This window comes from Trachurus trachurus, assembly GCF_905171665.1.
Source record: "Trachurus trachurus genome assembly, chromosome: 21".
In the NCBI taxonomy this organism is placed as follows: Eukaryota; Metazoa; Chordata; class Actinopteri; order Carangiformes; family Carangidae; genus Trachurus; species Trachurus trachurus.
Window position 1 is genome coordinate 19,529,845 of NC_139899.1, and position 20,518 is coordinate 19,550,362.

At 41.3% G+C, this 20,518-nt stretch overlaps 1 protein-coding gene across 1 annotated transcript; it reads right to left on the reverse strand.

Moving 5' to 3' along the window:
- Window positions 1-1,681: 1,681 nt before the first annotated feature.
- Window positions 1,682-19,102, reverse strand: srpx (sushi-repeat containing protein X-linked). The gene is made up of 10 exons (XM_083996147.1): window positions 19,027-19,102; window positions 12,237-12,293; window positions 9,826-10,014; window positions 7,938-8,114; window positions 6,847-6,973; window positions 6,607-6,728; window positions 5,464-5,643; window positions 4,173-4,306; window positions 2,599-2,720; window positions 1,682-2,469 (listed from the first exon to the last, which is right to left on the reverse strand). The coding sequence occupies exons 1-10, from the start codon at window positions 19,085-19,087 to the stop codon at window positions 2,286-2,288; spliced, it is 1,353 nt and encodes a 450-aa protein (XP_083852273.1). The 5' UTR covers window positions 19,088-19,102; the 3' UTR covers window positions 1,682-2,285.
- Between the last annotated feature and the right edge of the window lie 1,416 nt (window positions 19,103-20,518).

A 20,518-nucleotide genomic window follows, 5' to 3' on the forward strand; every position in this document is an offset into this window, starting at 1 on the left:
CATGCTATATTTATGTCCGGCTCGAGTTTGGTTGCCGTGGATATTTTCATGCATAAAGCGTATTGTGGTTAGCGGTAGCTACTATTAGCATCGGCGAGCTGCCGTGTCGGTCTGTATTGAAGTGAGATGAAGCTATAAGCTAACTCGTAGGTTGTTTTATTAATGCAACAGGACGTATTTTGTCTGTTTTATATGCGGTCTGCTAAGGTTAAAAACTGTTTATTGGGTTAAAAACGAACGGTTAAAAATGCTAATTTCATGTCAAATATTGTTTTATATTGCACTCTATGTGAGGTTGTCTTTCAGTTAAAATGTGAATTTTCCCTCATGACTGTAACATCAATCGTAGCAGTTAAAACATATATTTAAATTCATGGAGTAAAACCTGTGAGTCTACAATAAGTTTATTAGATAAAAGGTCAACTTACATGATTGTGATAAAGGCAGTTAAAGGTAATTTCAAGTAAGAGTAAAGGTAACTGTATTTTGTTTTCTTCTTTTCATAGCTCTTACGGTGTGTTTGCATTGAATACGGTCCAAGGAATAAACCATTGTGAACCATCAGTTTGAGAGTCCGACCATCATTTAGCCGGGGATGCTACACTTACACCTACAATTAAAGGTAACGAACCTATTGCTATGACTATAGCAATTATGGCAATGGGCCAATTTGCCAAAATGTTGAACTATCCCTTTAAATCTGTGACCTGACAAGGCACTTACTCTAACTTAACTTAACTTAAACCAGCACTAAGTAACTTTTCAACCTTCATAAAATATTTTCATAACTTTTGTGATGGTACATTGACTTACAACAAGTTGAATGACACCTCTGTCATGGTCTGAGGGGGTCTGTATCTCTTTCTCTGGCACTAAGCAGCTTTGAGGAGCATGGTAGGAACCCGGCTCTCACTTTACTTTCACTTTCACTTTTGCGAGTCACAACAGGGAGGGAACAGGCAAAACGGCACTTTAGCAATGGATTATGTTTGTGTTTTCACTTTGAAATGATCCACTGGAAACAGAAACTTAGTTTTGATGTCTTCTGTTAATTTTAATGCAGGATATTTACAGGGCTTCACGCTAGTGTTCATGGGAAATGGAGTCTTCCTTCAGGCAAAACACTACCGCTTTGGTCCACAGGCGCCGCCAAACTCAACCAAAACTGAAAGTTCTTTAGTACTGCTTTAACTTCAACAAAATATACTGGTAATCCATTAAATAGTCGTCAGGACATTTTACTAAAAGACAAACCTCTTGGTGGCGCTGGAGAAAAGTAAGTGAATCCCCAAAGTCATTCACTGCCCATTAATCTTAGTCTACAAAATTAAGTCAAATGTCAAAAGATCATGAAGGTCATTAGGGTTCATCCTCTGGGGGCCATAACATCTCTAGACAAAAGTTCATCCTTATTTATCCAGTTGTTTGGATTTAGTTGTCTGTTTGGTTCATGAGTTGCAAAGCAAAGCTGAAGACATCATCTTACAAACTAACTATGAGTTAAAAGGGCACTTACCTCCACATGGTTTATCCCTCAGGAACCATGAATGTGAAAATGCAACACATTTCGAATTCCACTGAAGACAAACCGACTCAATTACGGCAAGAAATTTCAGACAAGGAAAGGGTTGAGATCACATCCTCTTGTGGAGATACTGTATTTAATCAGTGTCTTGTAATTTCTGACGTAGATGCACACATGGTTTTCTAAAGAGTGTCAGAGTACATTATAATTAGAGAAATGAGACATAAATATTAGACAGGTGAAAAAGTTTTCCAGTTCATACAGTAAAAAGACTTTTGTACAAAATAGTAAAACATATTTCTGATTTGAAAATATTAATAATTATAATAATAATAATAATAATAAAACACATAAAGAAAGACAAGACTCAGGAATCAATATGATTGTAATGTACTGTATGACCCATTCCTTTTGTAGCTTCTCTCTATAAAGCTTCTTGCTTCAGATCAGCACCATGACTGGCATCCAAACTTTTGATGGCACACACACACACTTTACACACACTTTACACACAAACACACACACACACAGACGCACGCACACACACACACCTTCAGGATACAGGGTTGAATGAGTTCAGGTAGGAGTGTGTGACATGTGGATAGAGACAGAGGATCAGAGCAGGTCCTGTCTGCTGTGACTGGGGGGAGGAGAAGGATTGAAGATGGCTGACGGTCCGTTAGAAGTGCACCGAGAGGCGAGGAGGGAGGGAGGGGAGAGGAACGAGGGGCTTAGGAGGGGTGTGGGTGGGGGGTTGTTTTTATGATTGACAGGTCTGACCCGCCTCCTGCTGTAGCAACATCTCATCCTTGCGGGCGGGGAAAGTGTCGATGGTGGTGAACAGCTCGGCCGCCGTGATCGGGAACGGGTAGCGCTGCTTGTCCATGCCCTGCTTGTCCACCAGCACCATTTGGAAAGACCTCTGCGGGATCTGGAGCAGTAACCTTGGAAACACATCAGCTCAGTAAGCAGCTGTGGTGAGCATGTGTGTGTGTGTGTGTGTGTGTGTGTGTGTGTGTGTGTGTGTGTGTGTGTGTGTGTGTGTGTGTGTGTGTGTGTGTTAGTGTGCGTACCTGAGCTGCAGGGCCAGGCCTGGGGTGAGCAGCCTGTGACGAATTCGTCCAATCTGAGCCGGGTAAGTCCCGACCAGCTCAATTACCGTCACATGCCTCAGGTCCAGTCCACACTGAGCGTGCTGTCGCCACGAGAGACACGGAGGGGAGACAGACAGATCTATGAGCTTTATAGGTTTGGTATCGATTCCCCGGTGAGAAAAACAAAACTGATTGTACAGGGGACAGAAAACTGTGCTGAACAGAAGATATAGAAAACACCAGGGCTGCAGCAGGTAACGATCACTTTCACAATAGATTAGATAGAGATAGATGGATGGATGGATGGATGGATGGATGGATGGATGGATGGATGGATGGATGGATGGATGGATGGATGGATAATGAATGCGTCTTTTTTATCTCCATACATTTCTTGCGACCTTACTGACTACGTGCAACCAAACATTCGACTTTTCGCTCACGCCCCAATAATTTAGCTACTTTTAAGAGTGCTGCATCCATCTGAAAGGCATTTTACAGATTTTGACTTTTCAGAGTCTGTTATAAATCTCTTTTTTGGCCCATTTTGTCTGAGGTAAAGAAGTTGCCTAATAATTATATAACTATAGATAGATAGATAGATAGATAGATAGATAGATAGATAGATAGATAGATAGATAGATAGATGTCTTGGCACTTAAAGGCAAAAAGCCCGCAAAATACTTGTTTATAACACATTTGTCCGTCCTGCTAATAAATATCAAAAAGGTGCAAAGAAGAGTTGTAGTAAGGTCCATCACCGAGACGTTGTGATAAAATAGATTCACAGTGTGCAGGAGTTTATATATTGTTTTGGATCTGCTTGTCCCTCTCCTACGCACCTGTCTGGAAAATAGATGTGCAAAGTATTTTTCTCTTTGAAGGATCTTTTGTATAAAATACTCCTAAATTTTTTAGAGCCAAAGGAAGACATCACTCGTTTTTGTCTGACCAAAATCCAAACGTACTCCATTACACTGACACGATATAACACAAGAGAAAAGCAGCAAGTTTTTCATTTTTGAAAAGCTGGAAAAATGAAATGAACTATTTGACATTTTAGCTTGATAAAAAAAAAGAATGACTCAGAACATAGTGATGAGAGATATCAGAAACCAGCGTCCAGGAGACGTCCCTATCACTCACTGCTCACAGTGTCGCTGTCTTTTACCGCTGCTTTGTCTTTCAGCTGATAACCCAGTCGACTCAGGCCTTTAAACTCAGCTCTGACTAAATGGTTTTTCCGACGACGGGAGCATCATCCAGCTCCAGAGCAGCCTTATCAGAGCCGGTGTCACTGTCATTTTTTCATCGGCTTGACATTTTCTGTGCACAGAGACGTCCTCCCTCCTGTTTATTTGTCTCAGTGCTTTGTCCTACTTGGGGCCGCTAAGCAGGAGTGAAAACCAAACACACAGTCGTCCCTCTTTGTGAGCAGCTTTACACACAAGAGCACAAATCACTGCAGTATTGACCTCTCCCACTTCTTCTGCTTCTTCCCTCCATCTACTGTATCCTCACCCAACATGTTCCCTCCGTGCGTCGTGCCTCACCTGTAGGTTAGTCATCTGGAAGCGATAATTATGATTGGCAGCCGTCGGCGCCGAGATAATGAGGAGCCGCCTCTTCTCATAGAACTGGTCCAGCAGTGCAGCAGCCGTCCGCACTCCCACGTTGATGTTCATGGCTGCGATGACATTAAATGTACAATTAAGTGAGAACATTAAAAAGGCACGACACGCAGTAGCAGACGCAGACTATTTATTACTGCGAGATGCGTGAGTGTTATTTTATTCTTTCAGCTGCTCTGCAGATCAAATCCAATAAGAAACTCATGCCCCATCAGAAGTGTATTCAACAGTGAACTGAACATGCACAATTGAGTATTAATTGCTGATGGTCTGCTGCACAAAAGCTGCAACACTGTCTCTTTCCATGTACTACTTCTTCCTGTCTCACACAGACATTCAATAGAGGGGCGTCCAGTATTGATCTCATCAATCGATACATAGCACCGAGGCCATTTTCACCTCCACTGAGCTTCTCTCTGGGAACCAGTTTAGCACAGGTAGACAAAGTTTATGTAACTTTCTGTTCTGTGTGTCGCTGCTGTGGGAAAAGACTGTAGCACCTATACATTTAAAGTCTAATTAGCCTAATCAGATACAAATGTAAATCTTCATTGAGGAAAACAGTGTGATTTTACAAAGAAGCCAAATAGTGTTACAAGTCGCCAGGTAACACTGCAACAAATGTAAGACTGTCCCCATCGGTACTGATGTAAATACTTTGAGGAATATGAATTATCATCTGACTTTAAACCAAATTAGAGTCGAAAATGAAACCAGATCTGACAGGAGCCTGCGGGAGGAAATGTGGAGAATAATATTCAAATTATCCTCCTAATTGTTTCGGTTGTATAACAACTTTAAGGCAATTCTTCTTTCTTTCTTCTTAAAAATAATGAAAATTCAGAGAAGTTCATGTGAATGAGTTAAAAGCTGCAGATCTGTGGAAGCAACACCACGAGATTGTGGACATTCACACTTTTGGTTACAGTCAGTGTTAAAGGAAGTGTGTGAAATGTAAAACATTAGTTATGGATTAAACCAGAGGGGAAAAATACTTGAATGACTAATTCATTAGAAATAATAATGTTAGAGCTGAGTCATGATGTATAAGTCGTATTCCTCCTCTTTTTTATCACTTCTTCCATCTTTTATTTTTCCTACATTTAGTTTCTGATTTTATTTTATTCTATTCCTGCATCTGCACTTCTACATTGACACAAAAGAAAAATAAATGAATGAATAAAAGCTGGTTTGTGTGTCTGTTGGTGTGTACCTGTGCAGGTGGTGTCTGTGCCGGACCAGGTGAGCCCGTACTGACACACTCTGGCGGCGCTGCCCTGCAGATCGTAGCCGCCGGTGCACTTGAACTCACAGTTGGCTCCGTAGTTGTCTTTATCACTGTCACACTTCATGTAGCCGTTGTCTGGGGGAAACAGTGGGCTGCAGCGGCGCACTGCACACACACACACACACACACACACACACACACACACACACACACACACACACACACACACACACACACACACACACACACACAGGTCAGGAAATACAGCAGGTAACAACAAAGCCTCCACATAAACATGTTCCACAGACTCTCAAATGGAGAGAATCACACGTCAACAGGAGGAATAAGGTTCACATTTCTTAATCAGAGAGAGTAGTTGTGTCTTATTTCTGAAGCTAGATCATTTGAAATGTGTATGACTGGACTAAATAAAGAATTAGTCATAAAAGACTGACATATCCTGTGTCATTCAGAAGCCTCTCACGGATGCAGCTGTGGTCTTTCTCAAGCCAGGAAGTATCACATTATCACTTTATATCTACCACTGATTTGATTCAGTCTGTAATAAAAGCCTGGTGAATATATCATAAGAAAAAAAAAACTGCAGGACGGAGGAGGCCTGACATGAATCTGTTATCTGTTAAATCTCAGGTACAGAAGTTGTATGGAGACATTTTTCCATTAACTTATTTCACTTGCCCATTTGCTTTATGCCAGAAATTGTAGTTTGAACTCCTCCAGCTGCTGAAGGCTCATTAATCTCACTGTTAGTTTTTGTCTCTGTGAGGCAACACAAGGCAGCAGCTCCAGAGATGAACCTGTCACCTCTGCAATTACACAGCCTCCTATAGGAAAGCTTGTACTTTTATATCCAGATAATGTCCCTGTAAATATCCTGCAAATAACTGTTGAATGTGGTACAAACTATAGGGAAGTATACAAGTTCCCATAAGAAAACAGCCCTATATGAAAAACATGTACTTTACAATTGCAATTAATTTGATATATTCAGGAATGTAACAATTGAACACAGTCTCTGCTTTCTAGGAGAAACAACCCCTGAGATTAAAGTGTAACTGAGACGCTGCTTCCACACAGAATATCAAAAAGCATCTGTTCCTCACTCACCTCGCACTCTGACAGTGAAGCGACAGGATCCTTTGTTCCCTGCACGGTCAAACACGGTGTAGGACATCTTATGGAGCCCCTCCGGGAAGTCGGATTTTGAAGGTTTCCCTTTGAGGATAACGCTGTAAAAGACAAGACTCGCGTTTAATCTTTCACTGCGACGTCTCTATTGAACAAACAGAGCCGAGTGCTATGAAGCAAAAATGCAAGAAAAAGCTTGAAAAGAGAGATGAGACGGACTCTGTGAGGATGCCATCTGCAGTGTCGACGCCCTCTGGTGTGTCCCAGGTCACCCTGGCTGTCAGTTTTGTCGGCTCTGCCCATTTGTCCTTCACGGTAGGACACTTGATTTTAGGGTGATCCATATCTACAGAGAAAAAAGGGGAAGAAATGAAAAAAAACCCAAAAACTCTCAATCACATCACAAGATGCTCCATCGTAGGAGCACAGACACAAGATCACAGCCGCGTCTTTTAACAGAAAAGAAACACAGAGTTTGTGACATTCATTAGTGTCTGCAATACTTTCCATCAAATCAACTATTTTTTTTAAATCTTTTCCCTACATTGTTGTAGTGTTTTAATTTCTCCATCCTTCAGACATCCTCCAGTCTAACAATATTTAATAAACAGGAAAGCAGCTAGAAGCTCTCGGCGGCTGGAGTAGCATTTATCAACAAAAACATCTGGACACCTGAAATATTAGGTCCAATGGTCGAGACAGGTTGATGTGAAAAGTTTAGAGCATTAAAGGGGTTCTGGGCTTTCAATAATCAAAGCACGATTTCAAGCGAAGTGCATCTGAGACTCTGAGGGAAATTAGTCTGGCTGGTGTCCTCGCAGACAGACGTAGGAGACCCAATGTCATCGCACAAACAACACTGGTGAGGACACGCTGGCTCTGTTTCTGAGAGCTCTGAAGGAGCGCGTGCTGACACCGACGACTGGTACCAAGGTCGTTAGACCACTCAGCCATTTACACAGCTCAGCTCAGCCGTTCATGAACGACAGAGTCACTTTCAGCCACAGATTCAGGCTGCGAGTGAGAATAATAATCGGGCTGTGTATATCTAGATATCTAGAGACCCTGTTTGTTCCAAGCATCAAAAATATAACTTTTATATTGTGGGGAACAGCCATTGCATTTTTCAGCACTTTTAAAACACTAATCTGCAGCTGACATTGTGCCTTAAGTGAGCAATTACCCCAGTCTGTCTCCACAGTGGGGTTTTTCCACTGCAGCCCAGTCGTCTACAGGCTCCAGGCCTCGGCGGGAGGCTAAATTGTGCACAAAAACAACAACACCACACACATACACACACACATTCTTACCGACGCAGGTGGGAACACCGGCGCTCCACACCTTGTTGTGCTGGCAGGTTGCCGTCTTCTGGCCCTTCAGACTGAATCCAGGGGAGCAGAAAAACTCGCAGCGAGAGTTGAAGTAGGAGCCGTCGGAGCACTTGTAGCCGCCGTTAACGGGCATGTCCAGCTTGGGACAGCGGATCTCTGTCGGAGGAGGAGAAGGAGGAAGAGAAGGTTTCAGTCAGTGTTTACATCCAAACACTAAATTCTTCCACCCGCCAGCAGAAGCCACACACTGGTCGCTTGTTAACGTTATTAAATTATGACATTCACAATTCTTCCTCTGCCAAAAAAAGAAAGGATACAGGAAAGTGTTGGTTATCCAGAGCAGCTCAAACTGTCTCCAGATCCTGTTGAACTGAATATGAGTCTCTGTATGAAAGGCAGCAACCGGTCTGTAAAGAACCAGTCTGTAATCCCCTCTGAATCCCACAGTATCTGGACATTGATTTGTTAAATGAGTTCGTTTTTTTCTTCCGAGGTAATGTAAACGATGAATTGCACTGATAATCCGCAGATAAATCAAGCTGTAGTGTTTACTGAGCACACACTTAACCCTCAAATCCCTCCTCCCACACATGGCGAGAGAGATTTCTCCACCTAACTCAGTGTTTGCTAGTGATTATGAGCTTCTTCTTTTTTTTGTCGTCTTTATTCTTTGCAGATAGAGATTGGTCCTGATTGGTCGATATCATCATAAGTTCTGTTTGGTTATTGCATAATAATAATCAGCCCTGCTCTGTCTATATGTAATTTGTGATGACTATGTATTTATCTGTGTGTGCTATGTGAGATCTTACTGCGTCTGACTCTGACCTTTTGCTGCAAACCAAATTGCCCTGCGGGAACATTAAAGATTTTCAAAAAAACAAATATATGTGGCCTTTAACACCTGAAATTACTCAAGAGCAGATGTGATACTTAAAGTATTAGTAGTAGTGGCAGCGATTTTCCACCAGTATCCTGAGTTACAATGGAGCAGTTCAGCGGTTTAGTGTCCCATGCTCTAGATAATCGTTATTTCCAAGGAGGCTTTATGACCTGCCAACAAACAACTTCTGGGAACAGTAATAGACCCGTGTAATTGTGTACAAATTTGCTGTATAAGTGCGAGCTGATGAAAAAAACAAAACAAAACAAAAAACGTCAGCTGCAAATAGTTGGACTCCCATGTGCAGGACTTGGATGGAAAATCTCCAAATGAACAAACATCCTCACCCCAAAGCTGCAGATTGTGTAGGATCAAGAATAAACATTGATGCTAAAACCTGTGAGGTTATCTACAAAAATCCACATTAGGCAAATCTAGTGTGTACATGCAAGACTAGGGATGTCACGATCACTTGTTTTCACAATTAATCGCGGTATTAAACGCAACAATTAATTAATCGTAAATCGTCACTTCCCAAAAAATATTATGTCGGAACCATATCGGCAGATGTGCGGCAAAATAAAGGTAAACGCACAGATACTGGTCCATTTAACTAACGTAGCATTGTATTGGTAGGAATTTAAATGTTAGCTTGTTATTTGTATTAAAAAAAAAAACACAAAATAAAACAAAAAACGATTAAAATAAACGTAAACATTTGGTATAGATGACAATTTATGACCTGAATATTTCAAACGCTTCCCCTGGGGGGTTAATAATTGGTCATATATTATTAGATACTTGAAATATTTTGTGTAAATAATGAGTAATGTAATTATATTTTGACTGTAGTTTATTTGATTTTACACATTCATAGTGTTCGTAACACCGTGGTTATTTCTTTGACAATAATCGTACCAAGAAAATTTGCAATCGTGACATCCCTATGCAAGACTGAATGTGTGTGTGTGTGTGTGTGGTCACCTCTGCAGGCGTAGTTAGATGACCAGTGCTTGCTGGCCATGCACACCACCTCCGAGCTCTGCGACTCGTATCCCTGCTTACAGCGGATTTTACAGCGGGTTCCCATCACGTTCCTGTAGTGGTCTCCTCTGGGCGTGCGACAGCTCACGTCGCCATGTTTCAGCTTAATGGGCGCGCACCACGGAGTCCCTAAAAATGGAAGTAGAAGACAGCTGCACTGACCTTTTTCTCCACCACATCGAGGCATTATACTTTATTCATGGCGTGACCTTAAACTCAGCAACAGAAAGTGGGAGAGAGGATTGTTGGTATCAATATTCATCATAGAAGTAGAATAAACTCTTACCTGGAGGAGACTATAAAAGCTATGAAAGACTTCCTTAAACTGTAAAGTGTGAAAATCCACCCATCACCTGAGTTCAGACGGATACGGTGGATTTCTCGTTACCTTAACTGTGACTTCTCTTAATCCAACAGAGTCTCATGAGGCACAGAGGGGATTCTCACTTGTGTAGAAGACAAATGTGTGATAACGTGTAGAGGCCACACTAGTTTCACAATGTGTGTGTGTGATAGAAAGTGATGAAATATCCTCTTAGCTCTTCACTGACCCTGATCACACCACTGATTTGAACTCTCAGCTCTGATTACTAATCCATCCCTGCAGCCACTTTCATCCCCTCCAAGATGTTGTCAGTCTGAAATAACGATGCTGATTAGACCGACCACAGATGTATCAGCTTCATTTCAGCACAACAGAGTCCAGAGTAAAGTACCTGTAATGCATGTTTTCATCCACTGAGAAGAGTCAATGTATTAACACTGAATGTTATGTATTATGTTAATGTATTAACACAGATCTGATGATTCTGTCCACTGCTATTTTTAATTTCTTCTGTGAAATGGAAGCGATTTAGCGATTTATCGTCAACTCTGCTGCTTTTATTCAACTTTGCTAGTGCAGATGTTATCACTGATACACAAATTACCACCCAGGCCAAGAAGTTATTGTAATGTTTTGACTTTTGATCCTGCCAACAAATAAGGAAATCCATTTCTAAAGCAGATGTATCAACATGTTGTGTCACATTTGTTCACCCCAGGCAAAAAACCTAAGAGTGAAAATGACATATTGCCATTACATGGGGGATTATGTCATGACCATATCTCTGCCAGCGACCAACGGAGAGTGCAACAAGTTACCGGTTCTCACCAATAAATAGTTCAGCAAAAAAACATATTTCCTACAATCTCAAACTATTCTCCAAGACAGCTATGATTTCTGTCGACTTGTCTCCTCCCATGGCGGATACCTCTGCCCATCTCCCAAATGCTTGTGCAACAATCCCTTGTTTGATGCCAAGTTTGAGGGGCTGCGAAGTCCGTCCGTTTCCAATACATGGAAATCAGGATCTGCAGTTTATTTCCTGCTGGCTCAGGACGAGCGCTCAGCTCTGTGGTCCAACACACACACACACACACACACACACACACACATACTGTATACACACACTTGGAGAGGAGAATACACATCGGGCAGGCTTAGGCTAATTTCCAGTTGGAATAAAAATGAGTATTCATTACACAGCAAGCCTCCCTTGCTCCCTCTCAGTATGCGTGTGTGTGCACTGGCAAAGTCTCCAGAGCCGCTGAGTTTGAGCTTTTACTCGAGAGGAGAGTTTGGTTTGGCCTGGACGATAATGTTCCGTGTCTAACTGACCCCGAAATTAAAGCGGGAAGCTAAAATGACACATAACTGTGTCATTTTTACGTAACTGGCTCAACTACCTGCCGTTAAATTGTGGCTCTTTAAAGACACAGTAGCATAAAATAATAGTCTTTCTAATTTTGATCTTACGTCTCTGTGTATTAATGCCATGGTTACAAAAAACAACCTTATTCCTCTTTCTGTCAAACATAAAATTATTTCCAATGACACATCTGAAACTCTAATAAATGAAGGAATCCAACTGACTTTATTTGGGAATTATCTTTGACTGTTGCTAGTTTATCTTGCATGTTTGGATATGATCCATCAAAAACTTTGTATAGAGAGTGTATGGTTGTGCAAAAACTTGCGTATGATCTTAAAATGCTGATGAAGGGAGGTTTGGGTGCAGGCTAATTGCTGGATATCACTACAGCTGGGTATTGGCTATGCTAGCAATCAATCAAAATCTGAAGAATCTTATTTAGATCCTCAAAATCTGTTTGAAATTTCTGCTAGAGTTGCTCTGATTGCAATTTCATTGTGACTATAAAAGGAATTTATTTAACTCTTGGGGCTGAAACACTCACCCTATCGTTCTCTAAATAAACTCTACCCCTCACCCTGATGATCCTATGGATGAAATCTAAGTAAAGTCTCAGGTTATGTGTGTTGGTCTGTGTCAAACAAAGCATGTAGTCACCTTTATATCTATGAGAGTACCAGTCCTCATCGTCTCCGTAGCCGTACTGTCCTGATCCTGGGGATGAAAGACAAAAAAGAAGGAGAAGAAAAAAGCGACTAATACAATGACTATAGCTGCATCCAAGATGTTGGGCAATGTTTGAAAGTGTTGTCCTGGGCTGAGTTATGGGATTTCTTTTTTTTTCTTACAATAAAATAGCACAAAGGACAGGCTTAAAAACATTGCTCAACTTTTCATTTCAACCACACTCCAGGGGGGTGATCTGGATCTTTTGGACAGGACACATGCAGAATAGAAAAAACAAAAAATCATCCAAAAGATCCAATTTTTCCAGCTGGTTTGGAAAAATTAATCTGTTTAACACAAAGTTTCACTCTGTGGCCCCACATTGTGATTGGTAAAAAATGAATGAATGAAAGGAGATTAAGTGAGTTTTGTTCCAAACAGCTCCCATGGATCATACTCACCGGAGACAGACAGCAATGTATTTTCAGTCAGGCTTTAAACAGTGAACACATTTCTCAAAGAGCAGAATATATTCAGATCATAAAACAGCAGCATTCGAGAAGAACTGAAGTGTTTCTGAGTGGCGGCTGCAGAGCTGGCGGAGGACACAGCTGAATAGCATCGGTGAAAAGACAAATGTGAAGGGAATTGTGATGAGCAGGGAGGATTATTTTAGGAAAGAGGAAGAGGAGATGGAGAGAGGAAGGAGGGGGGGTGGAGGTCAGGAAGCAATAAAAACAAGAGAGGAAAAGGGAAATAGGTGAAGAAGGGGTTAAAGTAGGAGGAGGAGGAGGAGGAGGAGGAGGAGGAAGGAGGGGGTGGGGGAGGGGGGGGGGTCTTCAACCTTGGCCCTGGGATGTTATGAACCCTGGTGTGAATGTATCCTCTGTTTGGGATCCACAAGGGACGAGTGTTCAACCTCCTCCAGCTTCAGATATCAGCCACATGTTGGTCAATGAACCTGATACTGTGAGCACATCTCCCCCCGTCCGTCCCACTCCCCATTCCTCATCATGACTTTAATAAAAGCTGTCTGGCCCATTTTGCTGCAAGTCATCTCTAAAACACACGCACACACACACTTACTCACTCACTCACTCACACACACACACACACACACAAGCTTTGAGGTTTTAGATGTCAGATCACACAGCATTGATTGTACAGAGCAAACCCACAGACCGAGTGAGTCAGATTTAGCTGCCTAATGGGAAAACTTTTACTGTCTGCTCCTTAAGCGCTTATATCACTCCTGTGAGCATCTGCAGCAAAACAAACAATAACAATTTACACCATGGTAAATGGAGACTACTTGTCATCGTAAACAATGACTCACTTATTCTCCCTGTGTGAATCTCAGGTTTTAATATCAATGTCCACATGATTCACAGACTGATGCTTTTGCTTAGTTCCTGTTTCAAAGTTTTACTTTTTAATGCACCATAACCTTCTCACAACTGTCACTACTGTACTACTGTGAGGTCAAAGTCTATGACCCTACTGTATTGGTTTTAACAAGCCAAGAAAAAACATATCTGGAAAAACCAAACTCTGGACCGAGCTTGAGGTGCAGCAAAGGTAATCCATGTTGTTCATTGGGAACAGATGATAGTGTAGTGTAGATCCTGTTATTAAAAAAAAAAGAAGGTATTTACAGTTGTAAAAAAATCCAAATTAGGCATCAGATAAGAAACTAAATTCACAGAGAGTGAGAATCACCACCAGCAGATGAACAATTTACAAGTACAAGATACATAACCCTCAGCTTGGACACATGATCAATATCTCTCCAGCAACAGAAGAAAAGAAAGAAAATATCTTATAATAAAACCACAGAGGCCACATCATCTTCTAACCCTAACCCTCCAGCAGACATCAAGCTCGTGTTGTAAGTCCAGTTTTCAAGCTTTAGCTCCACTTCCTCTGCAGATGAACTCTGACCTGGACGGCCGAGAAGAAGGAGAGCGGGAAAACTCAGCAAAGCAAAAACATAAACTACTGAAGAATTTGTAGATGCTTTTATATATTTTTTCTTTGATTACTTGGGTTTTTCAGGCGCTATAATAATAAAGTATTTAGATGTCCAAAGCTGGAGATACACAAGAGATATGTAAACAATAACACACAAAACACAACTTAAAGGGATACTTCACCCAAAATCAATAATTCACCAATTTTCTACTCACGGTCATGCCAATGAAGGGGTTGGAGAACTTTCTGAGTTCCAGGGGGGGTCCGGCTGGCAACGGATTTTCATATAATGTGGCGGATAGAATTCACTTTAAAAAAAAATTTGATCTCTGTTTTTAGCCTTGTTGTAGTAGCAGCTCCCAGTGGCTCTGTTGATGTTTGTGCGCATGCGCAAGATTTGCTGCGAGATGTTCGTTCGTCGTTGTAAACCATGTAGGATGTAAACACGGAAGAACATTTCGCAGCAAATCTCGCGCATCTCGCGCAGCCACTGGGAGCTGCTACTACTACTACTACTACTACAAGGCTAAAAACAGAGATCAAATGAATTTTTCCAAACAACTTTTTCATGTCGCGGCTTCAGGACACTTGGGTCAGTACGGACGAGCAGTACGGACGTATCTGGATGTTTCATAGTGTGTGTTTTGGACGATTCAAAAGTGAGCACAATTATAGTGAGCACAATATAATCCATTATATGAAAATCCGTTGCCAGCCGGACCCCCCCTGGAACTCCAGAAGCGTTTTCGTAACTCCGGGAGTTCTCCAAACCCTTCCTTGGCATGACAGTGAGTAAATGATTGGTGAATTATTGATTTTGGGTGTAGTATCCCTCTAAGACAGAACCAAAGGAAGAATTTAGTCTCTTTTTCTTTTTTCTTTGGGATTCTTAACCCTGACCAGAAGGACACATTCTCCTTATCTTTCAACATGGTTGTCACGTCTGAAGACACCACATTGGTTGAATCGGGAGCCACAACCAGAGTAGTGCGAACTAGTCTATAAACCTCCTGAACACATTGAACACATCGCTCTCCATTCATGGTGGTGGGTGACGGTCTATACATGATATCGACCTCTGAAACTCTGATACATGCTTCATGTTTCACCTCTACACTGTTGCTGCTGTTTCTCTCCTACAGTAGGTGGTGCAGGCTTGAAACTGATTCACCTGGTTAAACCTGACGAGCCCTCACAGATAAGAGGATTTTATAGTCAAACATGTCAAGAGACGAGAACATGCGATCAGACCAATCTTCACTTGTATCTAATAAACCTGTCAACATGATGATGTGGGATGAGCAGACGGCGTCATCCTCCTCCTCTACTCCGCTACTTCAAAAGAGCTCTCAACGAGAATGATGTCAAAATGTTAATAGTGCAGGCAGCATGAAACCTCTGGGAGTGAATAAGCTTTAAATTACAGAGCCTGATATTCCAATTAGCTTTTCTCTGAGGGCCTGTAATACAAACTGTCACTATGTGGAAGCTCACTCCCCTGTTAAAGTATGGCTGCAGGGTCTGTGGAGTGGGAGAGGGCAGAAAATAAAAAGAAACATCAATTCCTCTTCACTAAACTCAACCTGCTGTGATTACAGAGTTACATAATTTCTTCTAGGGCACTAATCATTTCTGTTCCAGTGGCACTGTACAACCAACGTGTCTGTTGCTGCTCCTTCAGCTCTCTGTGACCCTGAAGAACAAACTTTTGCTTTTTTTAAAATCTCCATTAGCACTTCACAGTGAACTCACCATAGTTACAGTAATAGCGTGATACAATAAATTGTAATACTAGTTAAAAATGACCTTACACAAATCAGCTGCATGTCACAGTTAGTTATGCAAGATAAGTGTTATTAATTAATTAATTTAACATTATAGCTCTGCATCTGACTTCACTACTGTAATCACAACAAAAACCAGAACAGTTATGACTCTTCAAAAATCTCTATTTATTAAATCACCTTGGGGGCAAAGAGACTGATAATGAGTGAAATCAAGGCAATGTTAGCTAATTATAATTGGCTCTATGTCATTATTGGACTTATATGTGTATTTGCCGATAATTATTGGCCAATATCGGGCCGATAATTAGTTACAGCAATATGTCACCTTTGTTTGTATACTTGTTATTTGCCTATTTACACTTGGCCAGTATCCGGTGCTACTTTTGCATTTCTATGAAAGGATCTGTAGCTACAGTAGCATATACAAAAACGAGGAGTCGCACAGAGTTCAACAATTCATCCAAGTGTTCAAGATGTAAACTCACATCCAGAGACAGATCATTATTACACGGCGGCACCTTATTAAAAAAGCATGTATCTGTCTCATTTTAGAGCTGCACTAATCCATGGTTTTTAAACACACAGACTCATCAGCTGGTTTCCCTCTGCTTTGACAACAATTATTTTCCACTGTGCATGAAAACAGCTGTAGGTGACTTACAGTTCTTTAAAAACTGATGTAAAGTAGAGATGCATCATCAAGGAAAGAAAACCAGGCAAATGTTTGGGAAAAATGAGTCAAAGACCTCAAAGACCCTAATGTGCTGCTGACCCCAACCCCAGCTAACCCTAACTAGCATCTACACATTGCCTATACACGAGGCAGTCAACAATGGCTGTAAATTGTAGCATCTGCTTGAAGGTAACATTTATTGCTTTAACATTGCATCCGATATTCAAGTTGAATCTTGACTTAATTAACATCAGACACACAACCTGAACTGAACTGTAATGTTAATGTTGGATGATACACGACTGTTTGCAAACATGTTTGCCAAATTGATTTTGTAATATGATAATGTGACAATGTGTTTATTGCCCTGCTGCCCCCAATTAAGCGTTGTATTGTAGTGTCAACTATATTCTGTGTTGAGAGTTGTTGTTATTAAGTGTGCTGCATGTTGTAATCTCATGCTCAGGCTAAATAAGTTACAGTATGAGACATGATTACTAAGTTTGTTTGTTAATTCAGCCACTACACCAGTTAGGTTTTTATGTTGATGTTCAGCTAAATCCTTACTTTGTTAGACTGGACATGTTATGTTCAGTTGTTTCATATAGCAGCTACAGTATGTTAGATGTTATACTGCATTTCTTAATGTTTTACATTGGCTGTAACTGTTTGTTCTTGTACTTTTCTTACAAATTAAACCCGAGGAGAGGACATTATCCCTGTTTTCTAACCAATAACTCCTTTTTATCTATTCATTAACAGACAGTTAACTGTTCCTCGGGCATTCATTATTCAGAGCTGCACTTTTTTTTTTTTTCCCCTACAGATACACTACCACAGACAAGAGTGGCTGTTCTGCAGGGAAAGTGCTCTATGGCATTTCCCCAAGTTACTCCCTGTGTGGAGGATCTTTCTGCCCCTGACCCACATCATCAGTACAGGAATCATCATGGAAAATGTGATCAAACTTTTACGAGGACTTGCTGAACACTGTCTCTGTTCTTTAAAAAAAAAAGGAAACCCTATCTCAAACATATTTTCAACCCCGTTTTAGATGCACACGCAACTGATAAATGGGCAAAGTGACCCCCAGAACAAACACAATCATACCCCTGTAAAATAAACTCCTCATAAACACACACACACGCCACAAGTACAGACCAGAGTCCTGACTTTCAGCTCAACAAGCAGTTTTTAGTCTGTCAGTGTAAATCTGCTCGGCAGCTTGTGTTCATGTTTCAGCCTGTATGATCATACAGCAGCGGTGAGCCACTCTCCAACCATCTACAGGCACATAGCCACAACACACATACACACACACACCCCCACACACACACACCCCCACACACACACGCATGCACACGCATACACACGCATACACACTACCAAACTACTCCTCTGTCCAAACTTTGAGCTTTGAAGTCATTTCAGTTCCTCACTGCAGGCGACAGGCTCTGCTCTGTCTGGCTCCATCTCTCTGTGTGTGTAGCCTATAGCCTGAATATTTTATTTTGGATGATAGCTACCTTAATAATCTGCCAATTATTTTTCAGAAGTGTCCATCACATGTTCCCAGGAGTCTGTGGTGGTGATGCCATTATTACATGTCTTGCACACAGCCCACAGATTCTCCAGTAACCAAACCAAAAAGTCATTAAACAAAGAAAACACACACAAAAATAAAATAAAAGGAAGATGGAACAAAAGCATGAATCACTTGGATGATAAATTGATTATTTAAATGAGTAAATGCAAGCATTACTGTAATCCTACAGCCCTACTTTAGTGTATGTGTGTGAGTCCTCCTGTGTTTACTCTACACCAGGAGAGGAACTCATCAGTAAAGTACAGTGAACACTTCCAGACCAGGCAGCAGATGGTAAAGTCATTTACAAGTTTGATTCAGATGACTGGTGAATGGGTCGCTCTTCACTAAGGCAGGAAACCAAAAAAAAAAAAAAAAACTCCAGTACTCTGCAGCAGCTACAGGGTTTTCATTAGTGCCACAGCCTGAGCTCTGTGCAGACTAGAAACGTCCCCCAGATGCACACTGCACTCCCCCCGCTTTCCACCCCCTCCACGTAAACACAGCCGCGGTTCACCAAAAACCAGCGATGGGGATAAGAAACCCTCAAACTCATGCGCAAACACTTAAAACACAAATCTATCTCTTACCCTCTCCCTCTCTGATCTGATTCAGATCTTTGTTTAATATAAAATCCAGCCTCAATAAAGTGATATCAAACTTTCTCAGCAAACAGCATAAAGAGAAACTGATTGATAATATCATCAATCTGCTGCCAAGGGGGGAGTTCATACTGACTAGTGGTCTTTGCCCGGTGGTCCTTACCTTCATAGCCGGAGCAGAAACAGAGCTGGACGACCAGGAGCAGCAGCAGCCACATGTCCATACTGAGGCGCAGGACGGACGCTCTTCGACATGTGAAGGGGAGCCTGCCTGCCTGCTCGCAGGAAAACTTCCAGCGCATTCCTGCTGCTTTCCAAAGGCCCGCCTCTTGCTCCAGAAACAAGGGAGGATTCTCCTAATACAGTCAGGCCCCGGCCACCGGGATGAGGCGATGAGGCGAAACGCTTCAATAGTGAAGTTTCTGTTGGTAAACTGTGACATGTCTTACTTCGTCATGTCCACTAGAGAAACTGACCCACTTTTTTTTTTTTTTTACATGCATACCCGTGTACTCATAATGTTTTGTTTTTACTGCAATTAAGCAATTATGTTTATAGTTGGGCTACAACATGATCAGATGGTGACATGTTACAAAAAAGCTTAAATTAGTTTTAAAAAATTAACCCAGGGGGTTGGACCCACTAAAAAATCACAGGTTTATGAATAAGGGAGGACATATCTATCCTGCAACCTTTTTGCTTTTCAACCCTTTGACACAAAACATAGTGCATCTCCTGAAATAGCACACCTAAGACCTTGGTTCTCATGGTTACCATTAATAATGCCACAGTACTGGTGTAGCCTATAGATCATGGCATGGTTAAGTGCCATGCCTTGCTCAGGTGATAGGACAGAAAAAGGATTGTAGGCCATTTGGATAGATTTAAAACAAACAAACATGATTTTGGTTAAAATAACAACATATGTTGCTATCGTTAGGGTTAACGTTAACTTTGTGCGCAAGAAAATAAACACCTTCATTGCTAGTTTTGAGTGGAAATCAAATCCCATCTTCCTATGTCAAAGTCCTTAGTTTTATAATCCATTAGCATTGATTCATTTAGTTAAGTTACAGTATATGGCCACTAGATGTCGCCTAACAACAAAATGTAACTGACCTATTGGCTCGTCTCTGAAGGAGGATAGCGCCTAGTTTTCTTCTTGTTTTGTGTCCTTCTGTTGGGAACTTTTACCTTTATTCAACAGCAGATTTTCTAGAAACATTACAAAACAAGAACAGATCTGTCTGCCTGCACCAATCAGCTACCAAAGCAGCCACAAAATCTGTTGTTTACTCATTAGTCGGGTAGCGGCCTACGTTTAAAGTCGGTTCTAAAGATCGTTATGAACATCATTGCATAGTAATATCCCAGCATGTTAAGCACATGGAAAGATAAAGATATGCTGGAGAGTTTAATCTCTGTCAGCAGTAGGCAGTGCACAGCTGTAAGATCTTTCTGTATCAAACAATCCTACAAGTTTCGCTGTTTGCTAATGATGTGGAATATCTTACATGAAGTCGTGCTGGAACCCAAATTGTTCCCTGGCAACGCTTTTCTGATTAACTGCCCTATAGTAACCATACTGTATTTTTATTTTATTTATTTATTTATTTATTGTCTACAGGGATATAGCAGAGGGAGAGATGATAGTT